The following is a 19024-nucleotide window of genomic DNA, read 5'->3' as shown; positions in this document are numbered from 1 at the left end:
TACAATCGCAGCCAATGACCTGACGAGCTCCTGGTGTCGTCATAGAAAGAGGCGTGCCTCTTTACCATCAACAGCCAATCAGATTTGAAGAATTCTCACGTAGCCTCAGCACCGAAATAAAACAAGCGTGTTGAACTTGAATGGAAACGATCGTGAAGTAGATTTGGAAAGGGCGGGGCTTGGCGGCCCAGGTAAGATAGGTCTAAATAATAATGATCTTATTTTGAATTTCTGTTTTAAATTATTACTGTGTGTAAAGTAGGAATTATAAAGTATAAAGTATTAATAATGTGTAAATTACTGTCCAGACCGCACACATGGGCAGCGCTGTCACCTGATACCTGTTACTTTTCTCAGCGCTCCTCAGGATCGCTCAATCACAGTCGACTGCGATCACTGGATATGGAGTTCTAAAAAGAATCTCACAGCGATTGCTGGGGAAGATTTGCGTGTCTTTTTTTAGGTACTGGGCTTCATATATTTAAAAGATGATAGCATTTTGAGTCTAAATGTCTACAGCGAGATGGAAGCCGCCGTGAGATGTGAATGTCTCTCAATGGAAACGTCTACTCTATGAGCCGCTGAGCGCCTCCTGCCGGACAAACACAGAATCACACAGACACACAGTCATCGAGCGCGTCTGTCTGTCAGCCATGAGAAGCGTAGATCTGCTTCCCACAGAAGATCGAGAGTGAATATTATTCCTGATCATCATATTTCAGATCGCAGCTAAACATGGTTCAGTCCTGCTCGGCGTACGGATGCAAAAACAGATACCAGAAAGATAAAAACATCTCCTTTCATAAGTGAGCTGAACTGTTTCGATCGAGTCACAACTGAAGCACGATGTTGTTTTATTTCCACAGTTCTCTGATCGCGTGGCTTGTGTTTGTGTGTTAATGTGCGACTTTAGTCGATCAGCTGCAGCTTCAGACAGTGTTTGTTTACTTTAGTTCAGTTCTGTTCTCATTCTGCTGGCACTGCAAACTTTACAGCAACACTGATTTGTTTGTTTTTTAGTAAAGATTAGTTGTGAAACAGTCAGTTTGAGGAACAGGAATTTTCATTGATATGCTGATGATGTAAATGATCATCATGTCGTTCAAACCTGCATGACTTTCTTTCTTCTGTAGAAAATAAAAGAAGATATTTTGAGAAATATCTCTCAGTGCTTTTGTCAATAAAACTCTTCAGAATAGCATCTTTTTTGTTTCACAGAGCAACTAAAGTCATACAGGTTTGACAGAATGATCATTTCTGGGTGACCTTTTCAATGACAACAGAAGTGAACTCTTATTTTACACAACATTTACTTTGATGTAATTAAAAACACAATAATTATTGCTGTTATTTGTGTTGTTTCCGCAGGTTTCCTCTGGCCCGGCCGGACGTCTGTGGGAAATGGGTGGCCGCCATGAAGAGAAGAAACTTCAAACCCACCAAGTACAGTAACATCTGCTCTCAGCACTTCACCAGAGACTGTTTCAAGCGCGAGTGCAACAACCGCGTGCTGAAGGACAACGCCGTGCCCTCGCTCTTCAGCTTCAGCAAAATACAGATGCAGGTGACTTCAGTGACCTCATTGAATCCACTGGTGTCTTTCTCTTTCCCACACAGCGAGGCCAGAAAAAAATCCCATCCTCTAATGTTCATTCAATATATGTGTGTTAAATTTGACGGCGCATAATAGAATGTGCTTTTGATACTAAAAAAACAAACACCAGGAGATTCACACCTGATTTATGATGTCATGTCATCGTTTCAGTCATTTCCAGTTTACCAAAACATCAACATCTATCACTAGGGGTGTGACGAGACACGAGAATGTGAGAATTTTACACAGTATTTTTAAGAAATCCTCATATATGACGAAATACATGACTAGAAAAATTGTCTGCAGGTGCATTTGAAATGGTTTAACTAATCATCTTGTAATGAATGTCATTTCAGTTCTACTTTCTGAGTATGAATTATCATATAAAAGAAAACAGTACTCAAAAGGTTTTGCCACAAACTCAACTGACTGGCTTCTCTTCATTTGAGTCTCTTCAGACCTTACTGTACATGACTTATGAACTTTCTCCTAGTCTTAATAAGTTCAAACAAGTGCAACCATAATCAAAGTACTTTATTCAGTGCAAACAGAGACCAAATTTTTCTTCAAGCATGATAAAGAGCCCCGCCTGAGATCGCTTTCATATTGAGAGATATTAGAATTATTGAAATCACGTTTGAATGCGTTTTACTTTCACAACCGTGCGTACTCTGTGAAGGGTGAGCACACGTTCTACAAGATCAGACATTTATCAGACACTTAGGATCTGTTGTGCAACGAATCCTCCGCCATGGTCTCGTCACGTGATCAGTGAACTCTGATTCCTGCTGCGCTGTACGGCGCTGCTGCTCGTGTCGGATGAGCTGGATGGGATTGAAGCGACCGTTATCCAACTGAATTAAATGTTTTTATTTCTATAAAAAGCAAAATGAAAGTGGAGGCGTAATGTAAATGCAGTGGTGGATATTCTATCCTAATTTCACCCTCACACTCCGTCAATATGGCAATATCGTGAGGCAGCTTTTTCTTTTTTGAGTTGGGCCGTTCACTGCTGCAGCAAAGGCTCTTCTGAAAGTAGTTGAGAATGTTTTCAAAGTATTTCAAGCTCTTTTCTTTTCAAAGTTCAGGAAATATATGGCCCTGTCCCGACTGCATTCATTTAGGACAGGGCTTTGATTTCTCCTCATGTGACCCGTGTCCATCCGTTGTTCACAGGCAGCGTCTCTGGAGGACGCCTTCAGCCCGGACATGGACTTTCCTCTGAGTCTCCCTCTCTCTGATGCCGAAGAGACGGCAGTGGTGCGGCCGTCTGAAACGGAGCCGGAGCCGAACCCGGACCTCCACGCCAGCGCCTGCGTGTCCTGCGACCACAACTACACGGTGGAGGACACGGTGCAGCAGAAGAGACGCATCGAGCAGCTGCAGGAACAGCTGGAGAAGCTGCGCAAGAGACTGAAGACGGTGCAGCAGAAGTGCCGGCGTCAGGAGCGGCAGCTGGAGCGCTACAGAGCCATGAGCCAGATCCGGAAGACCGGGAAGAAGGACGTGACGCCGGGAGAGAGCTACGTTATCTTGCCCAGAGAGATCTACGACGTGCTGAAAGGAATAGAGACCATCGGCGCATTGTGAGGGTTTACGCCTGTCTTAGGTAGTCGATTCGAGCTTCTCTTTCTCTTTTTCTTCTGTCAATCATGACTTGTGTTCTGAATGTCAGACGTCTGCTGACTTACACTGGGCTTTATACTGCTGACGTGTGTTCGGTGTCTGACGGATCGCAGAACACAATGTGCTTTCAGGAGCTGAACGTGCAGTAACGTCTGAGAGGATTCTGGACCGTTTACTTCTGAGTAACTAAACCCTTTAGCACTTGTTAAGATGAGAAACAACTCAACGAACACTGGAGAAAGATACTGACAGATGTGTTGGAATGGCTGCAGATCAGTGTTTGTTCAGTTATTAAATGTTTTTCTAATTTAAACGTCTGGAATTTTATTGAATAGTTTATTTTTATTTGATTTAATGTACTAAGATGACCAAACTGGACTTGACTAAACTCATTTTCAGTAGCCATATAGTCACGTATCAAAGGGCTTTGAGATTGTTTTGTGTTTGTTTGTGTTTTGATTCTTGCTGATTAATTTATTGCTCACAAAACAGTAATAATTGTGGAATCAATTTAAGCCATATTTGGGGGGAAAGTTCGATCATAGTTGCCTTACGCTGCAGTTCTTCATGTGGTTTGACTGTTTTAATTCACGATTCATTTATAATCAGGCTTCTAAATGATGAATGTCACTGTCTTGTACGTGTACGAAACACATCCTTACAAAACTTTACCACAGTACAGAAAGTTTCCAATGTGAATTACTACAGTCATATAGTAATAAATGAATATGGTATATGCTTCAAACCATGGAAGAGGCTTTCAGAATCTGTTATTTTAATTTCTTTGTCATTTGATTTGTTATGAAAGGGTGGCTAATAATAAGTTTATCACAGTATTACTGTAGTAACTACTATGGTAAATGTTTGTATGGGTAAACTGGGAACAGACAGCATAAACTCACGTATGTTCACATGCTCTGTTTCTTGTAACCTTGAAAGTCCATGTAAAATGCAAATCCAGTTTGTCCGATGTTTTTCCACCATCAGATCAAACTAATATCCCCATCACCACCTTTTTTAATAAAAACTGAGAAACCAGTATGCATAGCGTTTTTACATTAGGGTAATTTCATTTAAATTGATAGATCTGTTCAAAATTATATTTTAAAAGGATTTAAATGCAATTAAAATGGATTCGAATTCAAATTATGTTATTCAATTTTTAATTTGATCAAGTTACCTTTACTTATGTATCGCAGCTTTACAGTAATAAACTTTATTTCATTTAAAGGTGAGTGCACTAAAACAGAATATAGGCCTCAGTGTATCATAAACCCTGAACTGATCCTGAAGCGGCCACTAGAGGGCAGCGCTGCTGTTATTCACCTGCGTTACTTGTTGCAAAAAAGACATTTGTATTTCATGAAGATATTCCATATAGGAAATTCATATTGCTGAGAGTATGTGTGCATATTTCGTGAGCAGATACGATCGATCAAAGTACTGTAATGTGACAGATTGTGATGTCAGCGGCAGTGTGAATCTCCGTGTGACCGCTAGATGTCGCCGCTGCTCGCGTATTAATCTGCCTTTGGCTGCTTAAGCCGCTTTTCTTTTTGCATCAGTAAAATCACTCGCACACGTATTTGAGTTCACGAACATCATGTGTAGAGAATATGAGTAAAGCGATTTGACTTTGTTTTGATCAGTAATATGTAGTGAATCTGTTGTTGTCTCTCTTGCGGCCTGTGTGTGTTTGAGTGGGAGGAGAAGCGGGACTCTCTCTCTCTCTATCTCTCTCTCTCTCACACACACACACACACACACATTACATGAGGACATTAGGATCAACAGCACTGGTGAGTGCGACTCAATATTGTTTTGGTTTATGGTTTATGGTTTGTTTCCTCAGTGCCGTTTTGTTTTGTGTTCATCTCGTTTAAAGTGTGTTGGGATAGTGTTGGGATAGTGGGATCCTCACTAACGGCATCTGGATTACACGAATGTAACATTTGCTCACATGAAACAGTTAACAAGTTCTGTATGCTGGATGTATTATGATTCAATGTGATTATCTGCTAGAGTTACCTTTGAAGAGCTTTGCTCTATTGAGAATTTTGATTGACATTCGTAAAAAAAAGTGTGAATATAACTGTAGTAACAAGTCTCTAATATGCGAAACTGTGTGGATAGCTCAGTTTAATAGTTAATCTAGTCAGACTATAAACATGGCTTTTATATGCCGATTTTGCATTGGTTAGTGTGCAATTCATGACTAGAGGAATGAGTTTAGATGTAGATGGTTGTTTTGGGTTTGTTTTGCACAAATGAGCAGAAGTAAGACTGAAGGACAGAGCAGCTGTAGCCGAGACCAGTTTACAGCAGACAGACTGATAGATGTTGTGTTTATGTAACCTGGTCCTGGGTTCAGAAGAAGAACCGTCTCTGATGAGATAGATCAGGAGAAGAAATCAGTATTAAAGGCCTGGTTTGATTGAAGAGTGTGTTAGTTATTGACTGTCAAACACTGAGAAAGACAGAAACCAAACTGTAAAGACAATGTAAAACTAAAATATTTTAAACGGGACATATAATGCCCCTTTTCAGAAGATGTAATATAAAGAGGCTTTCGCACCGAATAGTTTTAGGAACTCAGTTATAGGAGCTAGCCACTACGATAGTTCCCAGAGAACTACTTTCTCCCCCGGGCCATGTTCCTGGTGACATTCGCACCGGCAATAAGAACTCTGAAGCGTCCGACAGCAGCATCTTTACAAATGCTAAAAACCGGTGGATGGAGGACGCCGTGATCGGAGCTGTGTTTGTTGTGTGTCGTGGGTTTCGTGATAACGGAGATGGAATGAAAACGCATAATTTATGCGACTTGGGCTAAGAGACAAAATCTCTTACGACAACTTTCAGTATTACATATCATCGAGGCGGAGAAAAGAACATAACCCTGCAGACAACAGGTAAATGCTGTTATCACTGTTTTCCATGTTCATGAAGTAAATATGTTTACATGAAAAATGTCGGGTGCCGGTGTTTGACATGCATTTCACCAATCAACGTACACTCATGTCACTGATAGTTCCTATAGTGCTGGTTTAGACCCTACTCTGAAGTAGGAGTCAATTTAGTTCCCCCAAAAAGAGTTCCTAGAACTAAAATTGTTCCTAGTTTCTGCGGTGCGAACACGGCAAAATCCGGGTACTTCCGTAGGAACTATAAAAAGGTTCTTTGGTGCAAAAGCCCCTTAAGTCTCTGGTGTCCCCAGAATGTGACGGCATGACAACAACACTCTACTACAACAACTCTTCCTCTTCTCTAAAGCAGCCCAACATGGCCCCGCCCCCTTTGTTGTGTGTTCTCGGGGGCGGGGTTTATGTACATTTTAGGGTTTGTGATGTCACAAACCCAGGAAGAAGCTCGTTGTAGTCCCTACCAGCCGTTTGTTGTAGTCCTTAAAAAGTGATTTCTGTAAAAGAAAATATCTCTCTTTGCATTGAACTTTGAGCGTTGTAACTTTGCAGATGTTGTTTATGATCAAACAGCAACATTACACACTAACTAAAGTTAAAAAAAAGTCAAATCATAATCAACCACACCTTTAATTCCGCCTGTGTACTGTTTAAAATCTGCATGTTTTTTGGCCGACACAATTAATGGTACTTCTAACTAATTTTGTACGATAAATCTCCCGGTGTTGAGTCTCTGCTTGATGTCCATCGTAAATCTTGGTCCTGAAGCAAAACCAGTTGAGATCCACTGAAACAGGCCGTGATGTTCATGTTCTGACATGCGTGTGATCTTGTAGGAAAAGAGCTGCATGTTTTTCTGCTCACACATGCCTCTTCATGAATCACTGTCAGACTATCTTCTGTTCTTTTTCCCCTAGAAAACAATCGTTATGCATTTTTACTGATCATAACTGATTGATATTACACCCTTTTCATAATGTATTTCCTTTTCTTGATCATGCCGTTATTCCACACATCAGATTAGATTAGATGATACACACACACACACTCGTAGATCTGACCGTCTGTCATAGCACTTGAAACACGAAGGCCTGAACTGATAAAACATTTATCTTGAATGTAGTGTGTATAAAAGCATCTGCAATTGCATTAAACTGAGTATTTATGGATACTTTTTATCCAAAGGTATTAACCCTCGATAGATCTAATTGTCTGATGTGTTGTTCTTTCTGCACAGTGACTCAGATCAGAAGAATGTGCCGTTAGTTATCTGCTGTTTGAAAACTAGGGCACATATTGAGAGTTAAACATTGACTAGATAGAAAACTGACTGACTCATTCGTAACAAAGATTTACAGGTAAAACCCAAAACCATCCCGCTTGAAGCCAACGCCTTCTCTTCTCGATGTAAAAGCTGCGTTGAGCGACAGCAGTTACAGCGCTGTGATATTCTGCTGAGGGCCGAAAGGTCAGTGTGATTTTACTTTCCTCCTCTTTGTAAAACAGCGGCGGAGTGATGATCTGACACAGCGTGATGCTTCTGTCCCTGTGGAAGCGCAGAGTTTGTGGAGTTTGGATGCGTTCGGCTCTGTGTCCAGGACCTTCTGTGGCTCCGGTCGTCTTGGGTAGAAACTGGACCATTTGTTTCTCCAGCGTTTTAACAGGCTGGTTTCAGAAACAGACGGTTCCTTTTTTTTGTAAGAAATGACTGAATCCCATCATTTCTTCTACTTTATAATGTCCTGTTGGAAGACTATTGAGCTTATGAAATGTGGTGTGAAGGACTGAGTCTTGAGTCAGAATGTTAATGATGGACAACTAATTGTAAAATTGCAGTGTGTTTGGGATTACAGCCACATGAGCTTTAAATTTGATGTCAAAGCAATATGACTTTTGGTGTAAAAGTCTCAAACCCTTTCACACCTCAAGACATCCAGATGTGTGGTTTGGTTTAGATCGACTGGATGTTTTACAGGGTGTTAAACATGAGAGTCTCTTCAGAATGATGTCACTACACAGCTATTGGCCTCGTGCGAAGCAGATGCAACAGATTCACTGGCGCTCATGATTTATGTCTGCAGTGTTATATAGTGTTGTTAGGATTATATCTGCAGTACTAGTCTAGTCTTTCACCCGCGTTTAAAGGATTAGTTCACTTTGAAATGAAAATTACCCCAAGCTTTACTCACCCTCAAGCCATCCTAGGTATAAATGACTTTCTTTTTTCTGATGAACACAATCAGAATTAGCTTTATTAATAAATATCCTGACGCATCCAAGCTTTATAATGGCAGTGAATTGGAAACAACGAGTATAAAGAAAGCGCCTCCATCCATCATGAATGGCTCCGGGGGTTAATAAAGGCCTTCTGAAGCGAAACGATGCGTTTGTGTTAAAAATATCCATTTTTAACAAGTTATGAAGTAAAATATCTAGCTTCCGCCAGACCGTCTTCCGTATTCAAGTTACGAAGAAAGTGTAAAACTCTTGCAGTTCCAAAAGCTTATTCTACGTCCTACGCCTTCCCTGTTCAACTTACGAAACAAGCGTAACTGACGTTCCAAAATTAGTTTCAAGCTTTTAAGCATAAGAGTTTTTAGGACCACAAGAAACACAAATTCAGTCAAGTGTGTCCAAACGTTTGACTAACCGTGGTTCATTTGTTTTCCAGGAGAGCATGTGATAACGCAGAGGAGCGAGACTCTTCCTCAGTGCTTGATTCTCTCACCTGACTGAAAGTCTGTTCTCCTAGACATCATGTCCATCGCACTCAAACAAGTGTTTAACAAAGACAAGACGTTCCGGCCCAAGCGCAGGTTCGAGCCGGGCACTCAGCGTTTCGAGCTGCACAAGCGGGCGCAGGCGTCACTCAACTCCGCCGTGGACCTGAAAGCGTCCGTCCAGCTGCCGCTCGGCGAGGATATGAACGACTGGGTGGCCGTGCACGTGGTGGACTTCTTCAACCGGATCAACCTCATCTATGGGACGGTGTGCGAGTTCTGCACGGAGAAGAGCTGCCCGGTGATGTCTGGCGGCCCGCGGTACGAGTACCGATGGCAAGACGAGCACAAATATAAGAAGCCCACGCCGCTGCCTGCGCCGCAGTACATGAACCTGCTGATGGACTGGATCGAGATGCAGATCAATAACGAGCACATTTTCCCCACCAGCATCGGTGAGTGTTTCCGTGTTTCTGTTACACACTCATGGTCAGTTTGTGAGTTTGGAATAATTACAGGCTTTTTAATTGGGATTTTTGTTATGTTTTTGAAAGAATTCTCTTTTGCTCAATGTATCATTATATTAGACAATATATTCACTTAGAAAACAGCTATTTAAAAGGCACCTATAATGCCCCTTTCACAAGATGTAATATAAGTCTCTGGTGTCTCCAGAATGTGTCTGTGAAGTTTCAGCTCAAAATACCCCACAGATCATTTATTATAGCTTGTCAAATTTGTCCCTATTTGGGTGTGAGCCGTTCTTGTGTGTGTCCCTTTAAATGCAAATGAGCTGCTGCTCCCGCCCCCCTTTCCAGAAGAGGGCGGAGCTTTAACAGCTCAACAACAACAAAGCTGGAGAATCTCACGCAGCCAAAATGAGGATTGTCAGTAACGGTGTTCAGCCTTACATTGTTCAAACCGGAGTCGACACTGATGGAGAGACTCAGGAAGAAGTTACAACTTTTAGAATTAATCTGGACGTTTCTGAATGGTTAGTGGATAAATTTATGTAGTTGCTGTGGAGTTGATTCAACTCATCCACTAGCATGTGCCGTCATGTTAATCTTTTGTGTTGAATTGACCCTCGTTTGTGAAGCAGTCCGGCGTAAAATGACGGCATGACAACAACACTCTACTACAACAACTCTTCCTCTTCTCTAAAGCAGCCCAACATGGCCCCGCCCCCTTTGTTGTGTGTTCTTGGGGGCGGAGTTTATGTAAATGTTAGGGTTAGTGATGTCACCAACCCAAGAAGAAGCTCGTTGTAGTCCCTACCAGCCGTTTGTTGTAGTCCTTAAAAAGTGATTTCTGTAAAAGAAAATATCTCTCTTTGCATTGAACTTTGAGTGTTGTAACTTTGCAGATGTTGTTTATGATCAAACAGCAACATTACACACTAACTAAAGTGAAAAAAAGTCAAATCATAATCAAGGACCCCTTTAAAATTGTAATAATATTTTACTGCTTTAACTGTATTTTTGATCAAATAAATGTAGATTTGGTGAACAGAAGAGACTTCTTTCAAAAACATTACAAAAATCTTAATTATTCCAAACTTTTGACCACCAGTGTGTGTGTGTGTGTGTGTGTGTGTGTGTGTGTGTGTGTGTTTGTTTGATTTGACTCACAGTTTTGCTGAAAATGTAGTTTTCTGCATGCAGCAGATTTGTCTACACACGCCTAAACCGCTCCCATTACAATCGGTGAAACGGCTTCTTGTTTCTGATGGTGTCAGATTTGTTAATGTACCAGCACATGGCTTAGTTATAGTTTCATCTCGTTGATGAGTTAACATTACTTTAAAAGTTAGTTTTACTAAACTTTGGTTTGTACGTGACCAGATTGAGTTGTTAACTCTGTAATTAGTCCATTTATTTCCATTGAGTTTTCTGAGGGGCCGCTGCCTCCCTTTCCCTCCATGGCTTTCATCATCACTCATCTCAGCGAGATGGTCTCGTTCACTGGGAACTAGGGGTGGGCGATATGAGCTAAAATTCATATCACGATATTTTCCACTGTCCAGACGATATCGATATTATATCGCGATATGAGAAAAAAAAATTGGAATCACATTTTAGTAGACTTTAGTTAAATTACAGACAATATATGTATCTTATCTAGGGGGTGGGAAATGGAATCTTTAGGCACCTCACGATCCGATCCAATTCCGATTCAAGGAGTCACGATCCGATTCCAAAAGGATTCTTGATACTTTTTTTCCCTTATTAATTAATTTGCTTATTAATTTTTTTTTAATTACATATGGAATTATAAGTAGCTTACTTTGTAAATAATTAAAAGTTAAAAAATACATTAATACAACTGTATGTTAAGAATTTTATATAGGGACATATATAAAGTTACAAAACAAGCAAGTCGCCTAGTAAATAATAAAGAGGAACAACGAAACATTACAAGCAATAAACAAAGAGTGCTTTCAGAACATTTTCCTTTCAAGAGCTGTGAGTGATTTTTCACTTTCTCTGCTTTACGTTGTTTGATTATTGATGCCATAGCGGGAGGTCTAATAAGCTGCATCCAGACTATGCACAGATCTCTTTTGAAATATAAGAAGTTTCTGTCCTGTATGTTTAATACTTTAAGACAGAACTGACTGTGTTTATATCAATTTCGCATCATAAAAGCATTTTGAGAAGCCAGTACATTTAAGCACTAGTCGCACACAGCCGCACGCGCGAGCGCGCTTCACAAAGCGAACGTGAGAATTTGAAATCGAAAGCAGCCTTCTGTCAGTGAATTTCATATTTTAATATATAAGCCAACAGCATTCCAAACAACATAAATGATGCCTTCATAGAGCATTAGTAAGGAAAATAGGCCTACTGGCGGCGAAACCACAAACCGCAAACGTAACATCAAGCAAAGTGCGCGTTTCTCACAGCTCTCTCATACCCTGTGCTTGCAATGAATCCCAAAAGATCTCAAAAGATGCTCTAGTGACTGATGCTAGAGGTTGCAGCCTTTAGTCTCCTTGTTATAGCGTCCGACTCCCACGCCGGAGACCCGGGTTCGAGGCCCACGCAGAGCAGGGTGAGTAGGACTAGAGGGGTTACATTGGTGCCGTGACACGGATGGGAGTGAGGTTTAGGGGGGTGAGTGTAACGGAGGCCAGCTAGTAGTCGCTGTGAAAGTAAACCTCACTCCTCTGATCTCAAGAGATGCTCTAGCGACTGATGCCGGTTGTCACTTTCATCGGTATAGCGCCCACCTCTACAGGGAACACTATCACCTACATGCGGTCAATAATTCAAGGCCGTCAGATGCCCTGAAGGCCGGTCAGCTCTCAGTGTAGCGCGATCTGCCTGTAACCGAACCCCGTCGAGCTCCATGAAACCCTGAAACACAGAAATACTGAGATCCTCTCAGCGCGCAGCTTCACTGTTCTTTACTGGCATGATAGACATTCATATTGCTGAAGCGTTTATACTGATTCAGACAGATAAAACAGTTCAGAACTGATGATGTTAAATAATGAAGATGAAGTTACACATAAAAGAAAAAAGGAAACACTACTAATAAAAGAAGAAGAGGAAAGAGTGGTGGTGAAGTGTGGCACACACATGCTCTCTGATACCGAAGCAAATGTGTGCCGTCTCGTGTTCATCTCAAAAGAACAGCAGCTTGGACTCACCTCCAGAATCTGAAGGCCCATTTCTACTCTGCGTGAATGATTTGTTGTGTGTCTGTGGATATTTTGCAGAATTCAGCATGTTTGATGGTGAATTCTTGATTTGGATTTATCATTCCTCACTGCCATACAGGCAATCGCCTCAAACACTCAATGTAATATTTCCAGTCAGATTCAGTCGGGATCTCTGTGGGACATTGTGGTTTTAGCTTCATTCACTTCAGTGTTAAAGTTTACCGTGGATGTGATGTTTAGTCATGAGTGAGTTATCTGGTTAGTGAATATGCGCTGTGTTCCCTGCAATCTAGATCTTTTCTGGAAGCTTGTGATCATAGTTTTCTTCAGGTTGTGTGTCAGGGTTCAGGTCTGACCGCATTGATCCAGCAGGTCCAGTTCTAGTTCCTCCAGTTGTTTGCTTGTTTTTGCTTTCAATCTGTGCCAGTTGCTTCTTCATTAAATATTGTTTGGAAATAAGTTTCTCATATTTCTCCATCTTGGTTTGCCTGTTTTTTATGGCCTTTTTTTAAATAGTTTGTTCTAATTCTGACTGATTTCTCAATTATTGTCCATTGATTTAGGGTTTACTGTGGTTTTTTGTAAAGAAGGCGAATCTCTGTGTTCTTCAGGTCTCGTTCTGATGTGCTTGTGAGTTGTGCTGTTTGTGCTGTTGAGATAAAGATGTAAGGAGCTTAATATTTTACAACTGTTTTACAAAAAAAAATTGTCAAACACCCATATCCAGTGATGAAAACTACTTGAAGTTTTTGTCAAATTTTGCCATTTTGAATTGGAAATTAAGGCTGTAATTTGCATGATTCATGTAATTCATAACTGAATGTGGCAACACAAGAAACATGAACGAGCTGTTTGCATAAAGTTAGTGATCATGTTTGCATATTTTAAAATACTAATAGTTCAAATTGATTACTCCATTGTCTGTACACCATGTTTCCCTGCCACTTTGCTGGCTTGTTCGTTACCATGGACACTCATTGGCCACGCCCCCTTGTTAGCTTGTTACCTCATTAGCTCATCAGCCTTGTTAATTCTGCCTATATAAGCCTGGTTCACTCATCCTTTTGCTGCGAAGTATTGTTTAGTGTAACAGCTGCAATTCTGAGCGTTTTCCCGGTTTTCGGTATCTTGGTTTCTTGTTCTCTGCCCGTTTGTAGGATTTGCCTGTTTTGCCTGGTTGTTTGTTTGGACTGCCTTTCTGTGTTTTTGACCTGTTGCCTGTACTTTGGTTTTTGTTTGTGGATTATCCCTCAATAAAACTGCGTTTGGATCTTCAACCTTCGAGTCTCGGAGCAGTTACGTTACAGCAATATGTTCAATTTATTTGGACTTTTCTTCTTTCTTTACCCTTAAATCCTTTTAAATGTTTAACTCCTTTAAATAAAGAGACCAGTTTGTGCTCATTGTTGTCTCTGTTTGTCCTCCTCACTCTCTGATTTGACATACATTGTTTTAGTGATTATATTCTGTATGATTGTTGGGACGGTGAGTTAGGGATTGGGAACGTCGCTCCACATCCAGAGAGAAGCCTCTTTGAGTTTGAGGTAGAGGGAGGAAGAGGAAGATCCTGTCCACAGCATTTGACATCCTGTGTCAGATTTTATGGTCATTTGCTCTTTTATAATCTACTGGATTATAATGTGTTATGATGGGAAGCTGAGGGCTGGACAATTGATTGAAATAAAATCACGACTAGTATTCAGACAGTGTAAAGGGAGTATTTTTGGCACTAAACCCAGATTATGTTGTAAACCCATTTGGCACTTTCGTCCATATATTTTGCGTCCGCTAGAATTATTAGTACAGTAAAGCAGCTCAGGGATGAAGGTTCATCGAGCCACTGCACATGAATGTTCAGGGTTCTTTGTTTTTCAGGCCGTATTATGAGCAGATTAAGATGGCGATGATCTACAGTACAAACACAGTCTGATCACATGACTAAGAGACTAAACAGGTCAGCAGCTCCACTAATCCTGCGTCCGCCGGGCTGTACGGACAGTCTTATGAAGACATCATCGTTCTGTGGATAATTAAATGACACACAGCCGTACACATACTGGACAGCAGCTTTAAAGATGACTCATATCATTTCCAGAATTTTCCACAATTTCCAGCTCAAATACCTATATTATGATCCAGTATATGATTGTTAGTGTTATATGGAATGACAGGTGTCTGTGTGACCATCTTGAAAACAGGGACGTGACTGAAAAGAGGATCATGGGAACTCAGACTCGGCTCTTCAGAGCACTGAATGCTTGTGCGAGTCTGTTGTAACACTGTATTCATTCACATTGATTCATAAGAGCCGCTCATCTGTGATCTGAATGCTGTTCGGCAGTTTGAACACAAGAGCGTTTCATTCGGCCATCAGCAGAACAGAATGAGCTTTTGTTAGGAAACAAAGACTCTAATTCAGTCTCTCACACACAAACTCATTTACGCTTACACAACACACACACTCAGTCTTTACACAAATACACATACATTCTTTCACAGAAGAATAACTGCCACAAATGCAAAATTAATTGATCTCATGAGGCCTGAACCCATTCACACCCTCGAAAGGGCTTTTTATTTTTAATTTGTTCAGCTGCTGTAGAGAAGGGCACTTCCTGTAGGTGTTCAGGTGATTTCCTGTTTTGCAGACAGATATGTGTGTGTGACAGCTTGTGATGTTTCATGTTCATTCTTCCTCTTTGCTCTTGTTGTCTTTCAGGAATTCCCTTCCCTAAGAACTTCATCCAGATCTGTAAGAAGATCCTGTGTCGTCTCTTCCGCGTGTTTGTGCACGTCTACATTCATCATTTCGATCGGATCCTGCTGATGGGAGCTGAAGCTCACGTCAACACCTGCTACAAGCACTTCTACTACTTTGCCACTGAACTCAACCTGATAGACCGCAAAGAGCTGGAGCCGCTGGTGAGACACACAACACACACAACGACTGCACGAAAACAGCATCAAATGTCCAGGATGTGAGGCAGATTTACTCGGATCTCTCTCATTCACACACACATTTGATCAGTTCGACTCTGCTCCAGTCAGCGCTCAGTAATCTCTAACGGCTGAATGTGATTACAGCTTCACTGTTACTCACTGAACTCGCTCCTGCCCCCTGCTGTCTGTCCTTTACTGTCGCAGCAGCCGTTAGTTCAGTGGTCTTTAGCGTGATGATTCTGAGCAGCAGATGCAACTTCTTCAGTCACATCTGACTTTTAAAACTCATGTTTTCCAGATTTTTCTGTCCGCTAGACATTTTTGTAAAGATGTATTTTCAGTATTTTGTTGGTCGTCAAGATACACAACAGAACAACCCACTGAACACGTATACGTCTGTCCCACACAATCTTGCTTTCACTCATGTCAAATTAAACAGCGCTGACTCAAACTGAAGCCCATAAATACAATAAAACGTCAATTTTTCCCACAGCTTTCCTTCTGAAACACTGAGACCTGAGAGAAACCACCTCACAATGTTCTTGATGATGATTGTTTTTTGTTTGTAGTTTTGATGATGTTGTTCCGAAGGGTGTGTGTGTGTGTGTGTGTGTGTGTGTGTGTTTGTGTGAGGGTGTGTGTTTGTGTGTGTGTGAGGGTGTGTTTGTGTGTGTGTTTGTGTTTGTGTGTGTTTTTTTGTGACATATTAGGACACAAATGTGTATAATGTCATGGGTATTACACTGGTATTACAAGGAGAGGGTGACTTATGAGGACATTACTCCATGTCCCCATTTTTCAAAAGGCTTATAAATCACAGAGTTTTTTTGAGAAAGTAAAAATGTGCACAGTTTCCTGTGATGGGTAGGTTTAGGGGTAGTGTATGGGGAGAGAAAATACGGTTTGTACAGTATAAAAACCATTACGCCTATGGAACGTCCCCACAATTCACAAAAACAAACCTGTGTGTGTGTGTGTGTGTGTGTGTGTGTGTGATAATCTACTGATGTAATTCTCTCTGGGTTTTCAGAAAGAAATGAGCTCAAGAATGTGTCTGTGAGCAGCAGACGTCTGAACGTTTCCAAACACTCACACCTGAGAGGCTTTTCTGAGGAGCTTTAATCCCATGAACTGGACGTTGCCGTGGAGATGAGGTCGTCACCGGGGTGATTCCAGAGCCTCGTGACATCATCACCGCAGCAGACCGAACTCTAAGGATGATGCTGAGAGAAACTGACAGTGAGCGCTAATGCTGCGCTAGCAGTCGCACTGTGCTAACAGAGGTCAAGAGGTCAAATCCATCACTCAGTAGTGTTTCATACAGACATCAGCTCACACACTATGAAGTGGGCGCCTAAATAACTTTCTGCTGCGTGAGGTTTGGATGAGCTGCTTTCATTTACTGTCTCTACAACGTTTATTTTTGCAATGAAATTTTGGGTTTAGATTGACTCAGTGGATCATTTCATGAAGTTGTTTTATGTCTGATGCAGCGACAGTAATGAACGGGAGTTAGTGCGAACACAGAACTGAACTCAAACGCTGAATCTGTTCAAGTCTCTGGTCAGCATCATGAGTTACTAAACTACTAATACAAATTAAGTTTACTTGATGTGTGAGTTCCATTTTCCAGCTCCCGTCCATCTTGTTTGTTTGAATCTTGTACATCCTACCCTGTGAATTACACAATTAAAGCAATAAAGAATATTTTGATTGTATTGAACTGTATTTCTCCCACATTTATGAGAACATTTAGGATAAATGTTTGATTACAAGGGTGTTTTTGATTCATGCTGAAGTCGGCCTCTGTTTGTAATACTACTTTGGGTTGCATTGAAGTATCTCTGGTTGACCTCAAAAACACTAACTTACGATCTATAAGCGCTTTATCAGTAGCACTTACCTTAATTACATGAAAGCTGCAAGTCAGCATAATTGAAACGAGTGTTTCTTAAACGCTTCACATCTTAATTCCCAGTGAGAGGCTGAAGACCGCCGCAGGATTAGACACGAGCGCTTCGAGGGTCTTTCTGCTTTCTTTAATCTAAGATCTGTGAGCGTATATAACACCCAGCGCTCGCCTCTCTGCTCTCAGTTCTGCGCCGGAGCTCATGACAGACAGACATCGTGTATTTGTGCTCTTCATGTTTTCGTCATGACACAGACTTGTGTATATTTCACTGCTCAGGGATTCCCCATCAAGCCGATCTTCCTCTCAGGTCTGTCTCCTAGAGCGTGAGATCTTCTCGCTGGAGTTCATCATGGGCGAGAAACACGCGTCCTCCGGCCCACCGTTGTGCGTGCAGCTCTTCTCCGCTCTGGCCCTGGTGTGTTTCGGCCTCTACTGCATCGTGAAAGGAGTTTCCTTCGGCCTCTTTAACTGGTGGTACATCCTGGGTGCCGCCTGTCTGCTGGCCACCGCCTTCGCTGCCTTCCGCGTCTATGAGGTGTGTGTGATCATGGCGCAGAGGGAGATGGCGGAGGGAGACCCGTGTGGGACGCTGCCGTAAGTCCTGCTCAGGATGTCCTGCCATGGGCGAGCCATGAGTGAAGTTGCTCTAATTGGAACTGAAGGTTCCTCGTGTCTATGGACTTGATAATGCATCTGTGAGGAGAATCTGGTTCAATCACTTGTGTATTTTACAATTAAAGGTTCCCAAAGCGCTCATAATTATTAATCTTTATTATATCACAAAACATCTAGGAAATATCAGGGACCAAAAAGTATAAGAAAAGATGTATTGTGCAGAAATATGATATGAAGAAATCAATTCAGTTGTTGTTCGCCTTTTTTGACAAATGTCCCCTTTTAGATAAGTTAACCAAAACTAATGCAAAAATAACCCTTAGTGTTGTTTTTATCATTAATTCAGGAAAAATCAAACCGTATATGTGAATGATGTTTGTGCTGGCAGATTTATTGGATGGTATTTGTCAGATTGAAACTCTTCACTGGGATTTAAGAGAGTGAAGGAAGTTTCATGATTTAATGCAAGACTCTCTGTTCATTAGACCCAAATAGTGTATCATTAAAACATGTGTTTTCTCCAAAGCTGCTTTGAAACGCACTATACAAATAAATGTGAACTGAAACACTGATTTCAGCTCTTATGTACAGCATGTCTTCAGTCAGAATATACACACAAAGTGGCTTTGCTTAAAAAAAAAAAATGTAATAGTGATGTGGGATGTGAATTTAATCAAAGAGGTGAATTAAAAAGATTAGTGACAGATCAGTGGAAATTTTACCATGATAACTTTAGCTAGACAAACGTTACTCCTGTCATAGAGACTAATGATGGATGTTCAAAACAGTTTCATGGCCAATGATTTCCTCATTTGATCACCCAGTCACAGCCAATGTTTGTGTACCCTTTAAAATTACATTTAACCACTTTCTGTAAACTGTGCACATAACAACACACTGAACTGCAGCGGTCGAGGGTTCTGCATCTGTAATCCTGGATTGTCTTAAGAAATGGTTACAAGTTATTTATTTTGGTCACAAAAATAGAAGCTTTTCCAGAGGTTTATTGGGCTTGAAGCTGCCGAAGTC

The 19024-nt window shown here is 41.2% G+C and overlaps 2 protein-coding genes across 7 annotated transcripts; both read left to right on the top strand.

Annotated features, from left to right (window-relative positions):
- Positions 1-86: 86 nt before the first annotated feature.
- On the top strand, positions 87-4259 carry thap1 (THAP domain containing, apoptosis associated protein 1). Of its 3 annotated transcripts, none has more exons than XM_051892768.1 (3): positions 87-191; positions 1369-1564; positions 2771-4259. In XM_051892768.1, the coding sequence occupies exons 2-3, from the start codon at positions 1415-1417 to the stop codon at positions 3182-3184; spliced, it is 564 nt and encodes a 187-aa protein (XP_051748728.1). In that variant the 5' UTR covers positions 87-191; positions 1369-1414; the 3' UTR covers positions 3185-4259. The 3 variants fall into 3 exon arrangements, with proteins under 3 accessions (XP_051748728.1, XP_051748729.1, XP_051748727.1); XM_051892769.1 differs by lacking the exon at positions 87-191 and adding an exon at positions 384-463; XM_051892767.1 differs by lacking the exon at positions 87-191 and adding an exon at positions 615-806.
- A 486-nt stretch (positions 4260-4745) lies between these two features.
- Positions 4746-17186, top strand: LOC127512134 (MOB kinase activator 3B). 4 transcript variants are annotated; one of them, XM_051892772.1, is made up of 5 exons: positions 4746-5019; positions 7492-7609; positions 8813-9316; positions 15248-15450; positions 16499-17186. In XM_051892772.1, exons 3-5 carry the CDS (start codon positions 8899-8901, stop codon positions 16526-16528), a joined length of 651 nt encoding a protein of 216 aa, XP_051748732.1. In that variant the 5' UTR covers positions 4746-5019; positions 7492-7609; positions 8813-8898; the 3' UTR covers positions 16529-17186. The 4 variants fall into 4 exon arrangements, with proteins under 4 accessions (XP_051748732.1, XP_051748731.1, XP_051748734.1 ...); XM_051892774.1 differs by lacking the exon at positions 4746-5019 and adding an exon at positions 5052-6132; XM_051892771.1 differs by lacking the exon at positions 7492-7609 and having other exon boundaries at positions 4747-5019.
- The last annotated feature ends 1838 nt before the right edge of the window (positions 17187-19024 follow it).

This window comes from Ctenopharyngodon idella, chromosome 5, assembly GCF_019924925.1.
Source record: "Ctenopharyngodon idella isolate HZGC_01 chromosome 5, HZGC01, whole genome shotgun sequence".
In the NCBI taxonomy this organism is placed as follows: domain Eukaryota; kingdom Metazoa; phylum Chordata; class Actinopteri; order Cypriniformes; family Xenocyprididae; genus Ctenopharyngodon; species Ctenopharyngodon idella.
The sequence above is the reverse complement of the archived record's forward strand: the minus strand, read 5'-3'. Positions and strand labels throughout refer to the sequence as shown.

Excerpts from the sequence above, each read along its gene's own strand:
- LOC127512134 (XM_051892772.1), top strand. The coding sequence starts at position 8,899 with ATGTCCATCGCACTCAAACAAGTGTTTAACAAAGACAAGACGTTCCGG. Across the intron at positions 9,317-15,247 it reads CATTTTCCCCACCAGCATCG|GAATTCCCTTCCCTAAGAAC; the intron begins GTGAGTGTTTCC and ends GTTGTCTTTCAG. Across the intron at positions 15,451-16,498 it reads GCAAAGAGCTGGAGCCGCTG|AAAGAAATGAGCTCAAGAAT; the intron begins GTGAGACACACA and ends CTGGGTTTTCAG.
- thap1 (XM_051892767.1), top strand. The coding sequence starts at position 736 with ATGGTTCAGTCCTGCTCGGCGTACGGATGCAAAAACAGATACCAGAAA. Across the intron at positions 807-1,368 it reads AAAAACATCTCCTTTCATAA|GTTTCCTCTGGCCCGGCCGG; the intron begins GTGAGCTGAACT and ends TTGTTTCCGCAG. Across the intron at positions 1,565-2,770 it reads TCAGCAAAATACAGATGCAG|GCAGCGTCTCTGGAGGACGC; the intron begins GTGACTTCAGTG and ends CGTTGTTCACAG.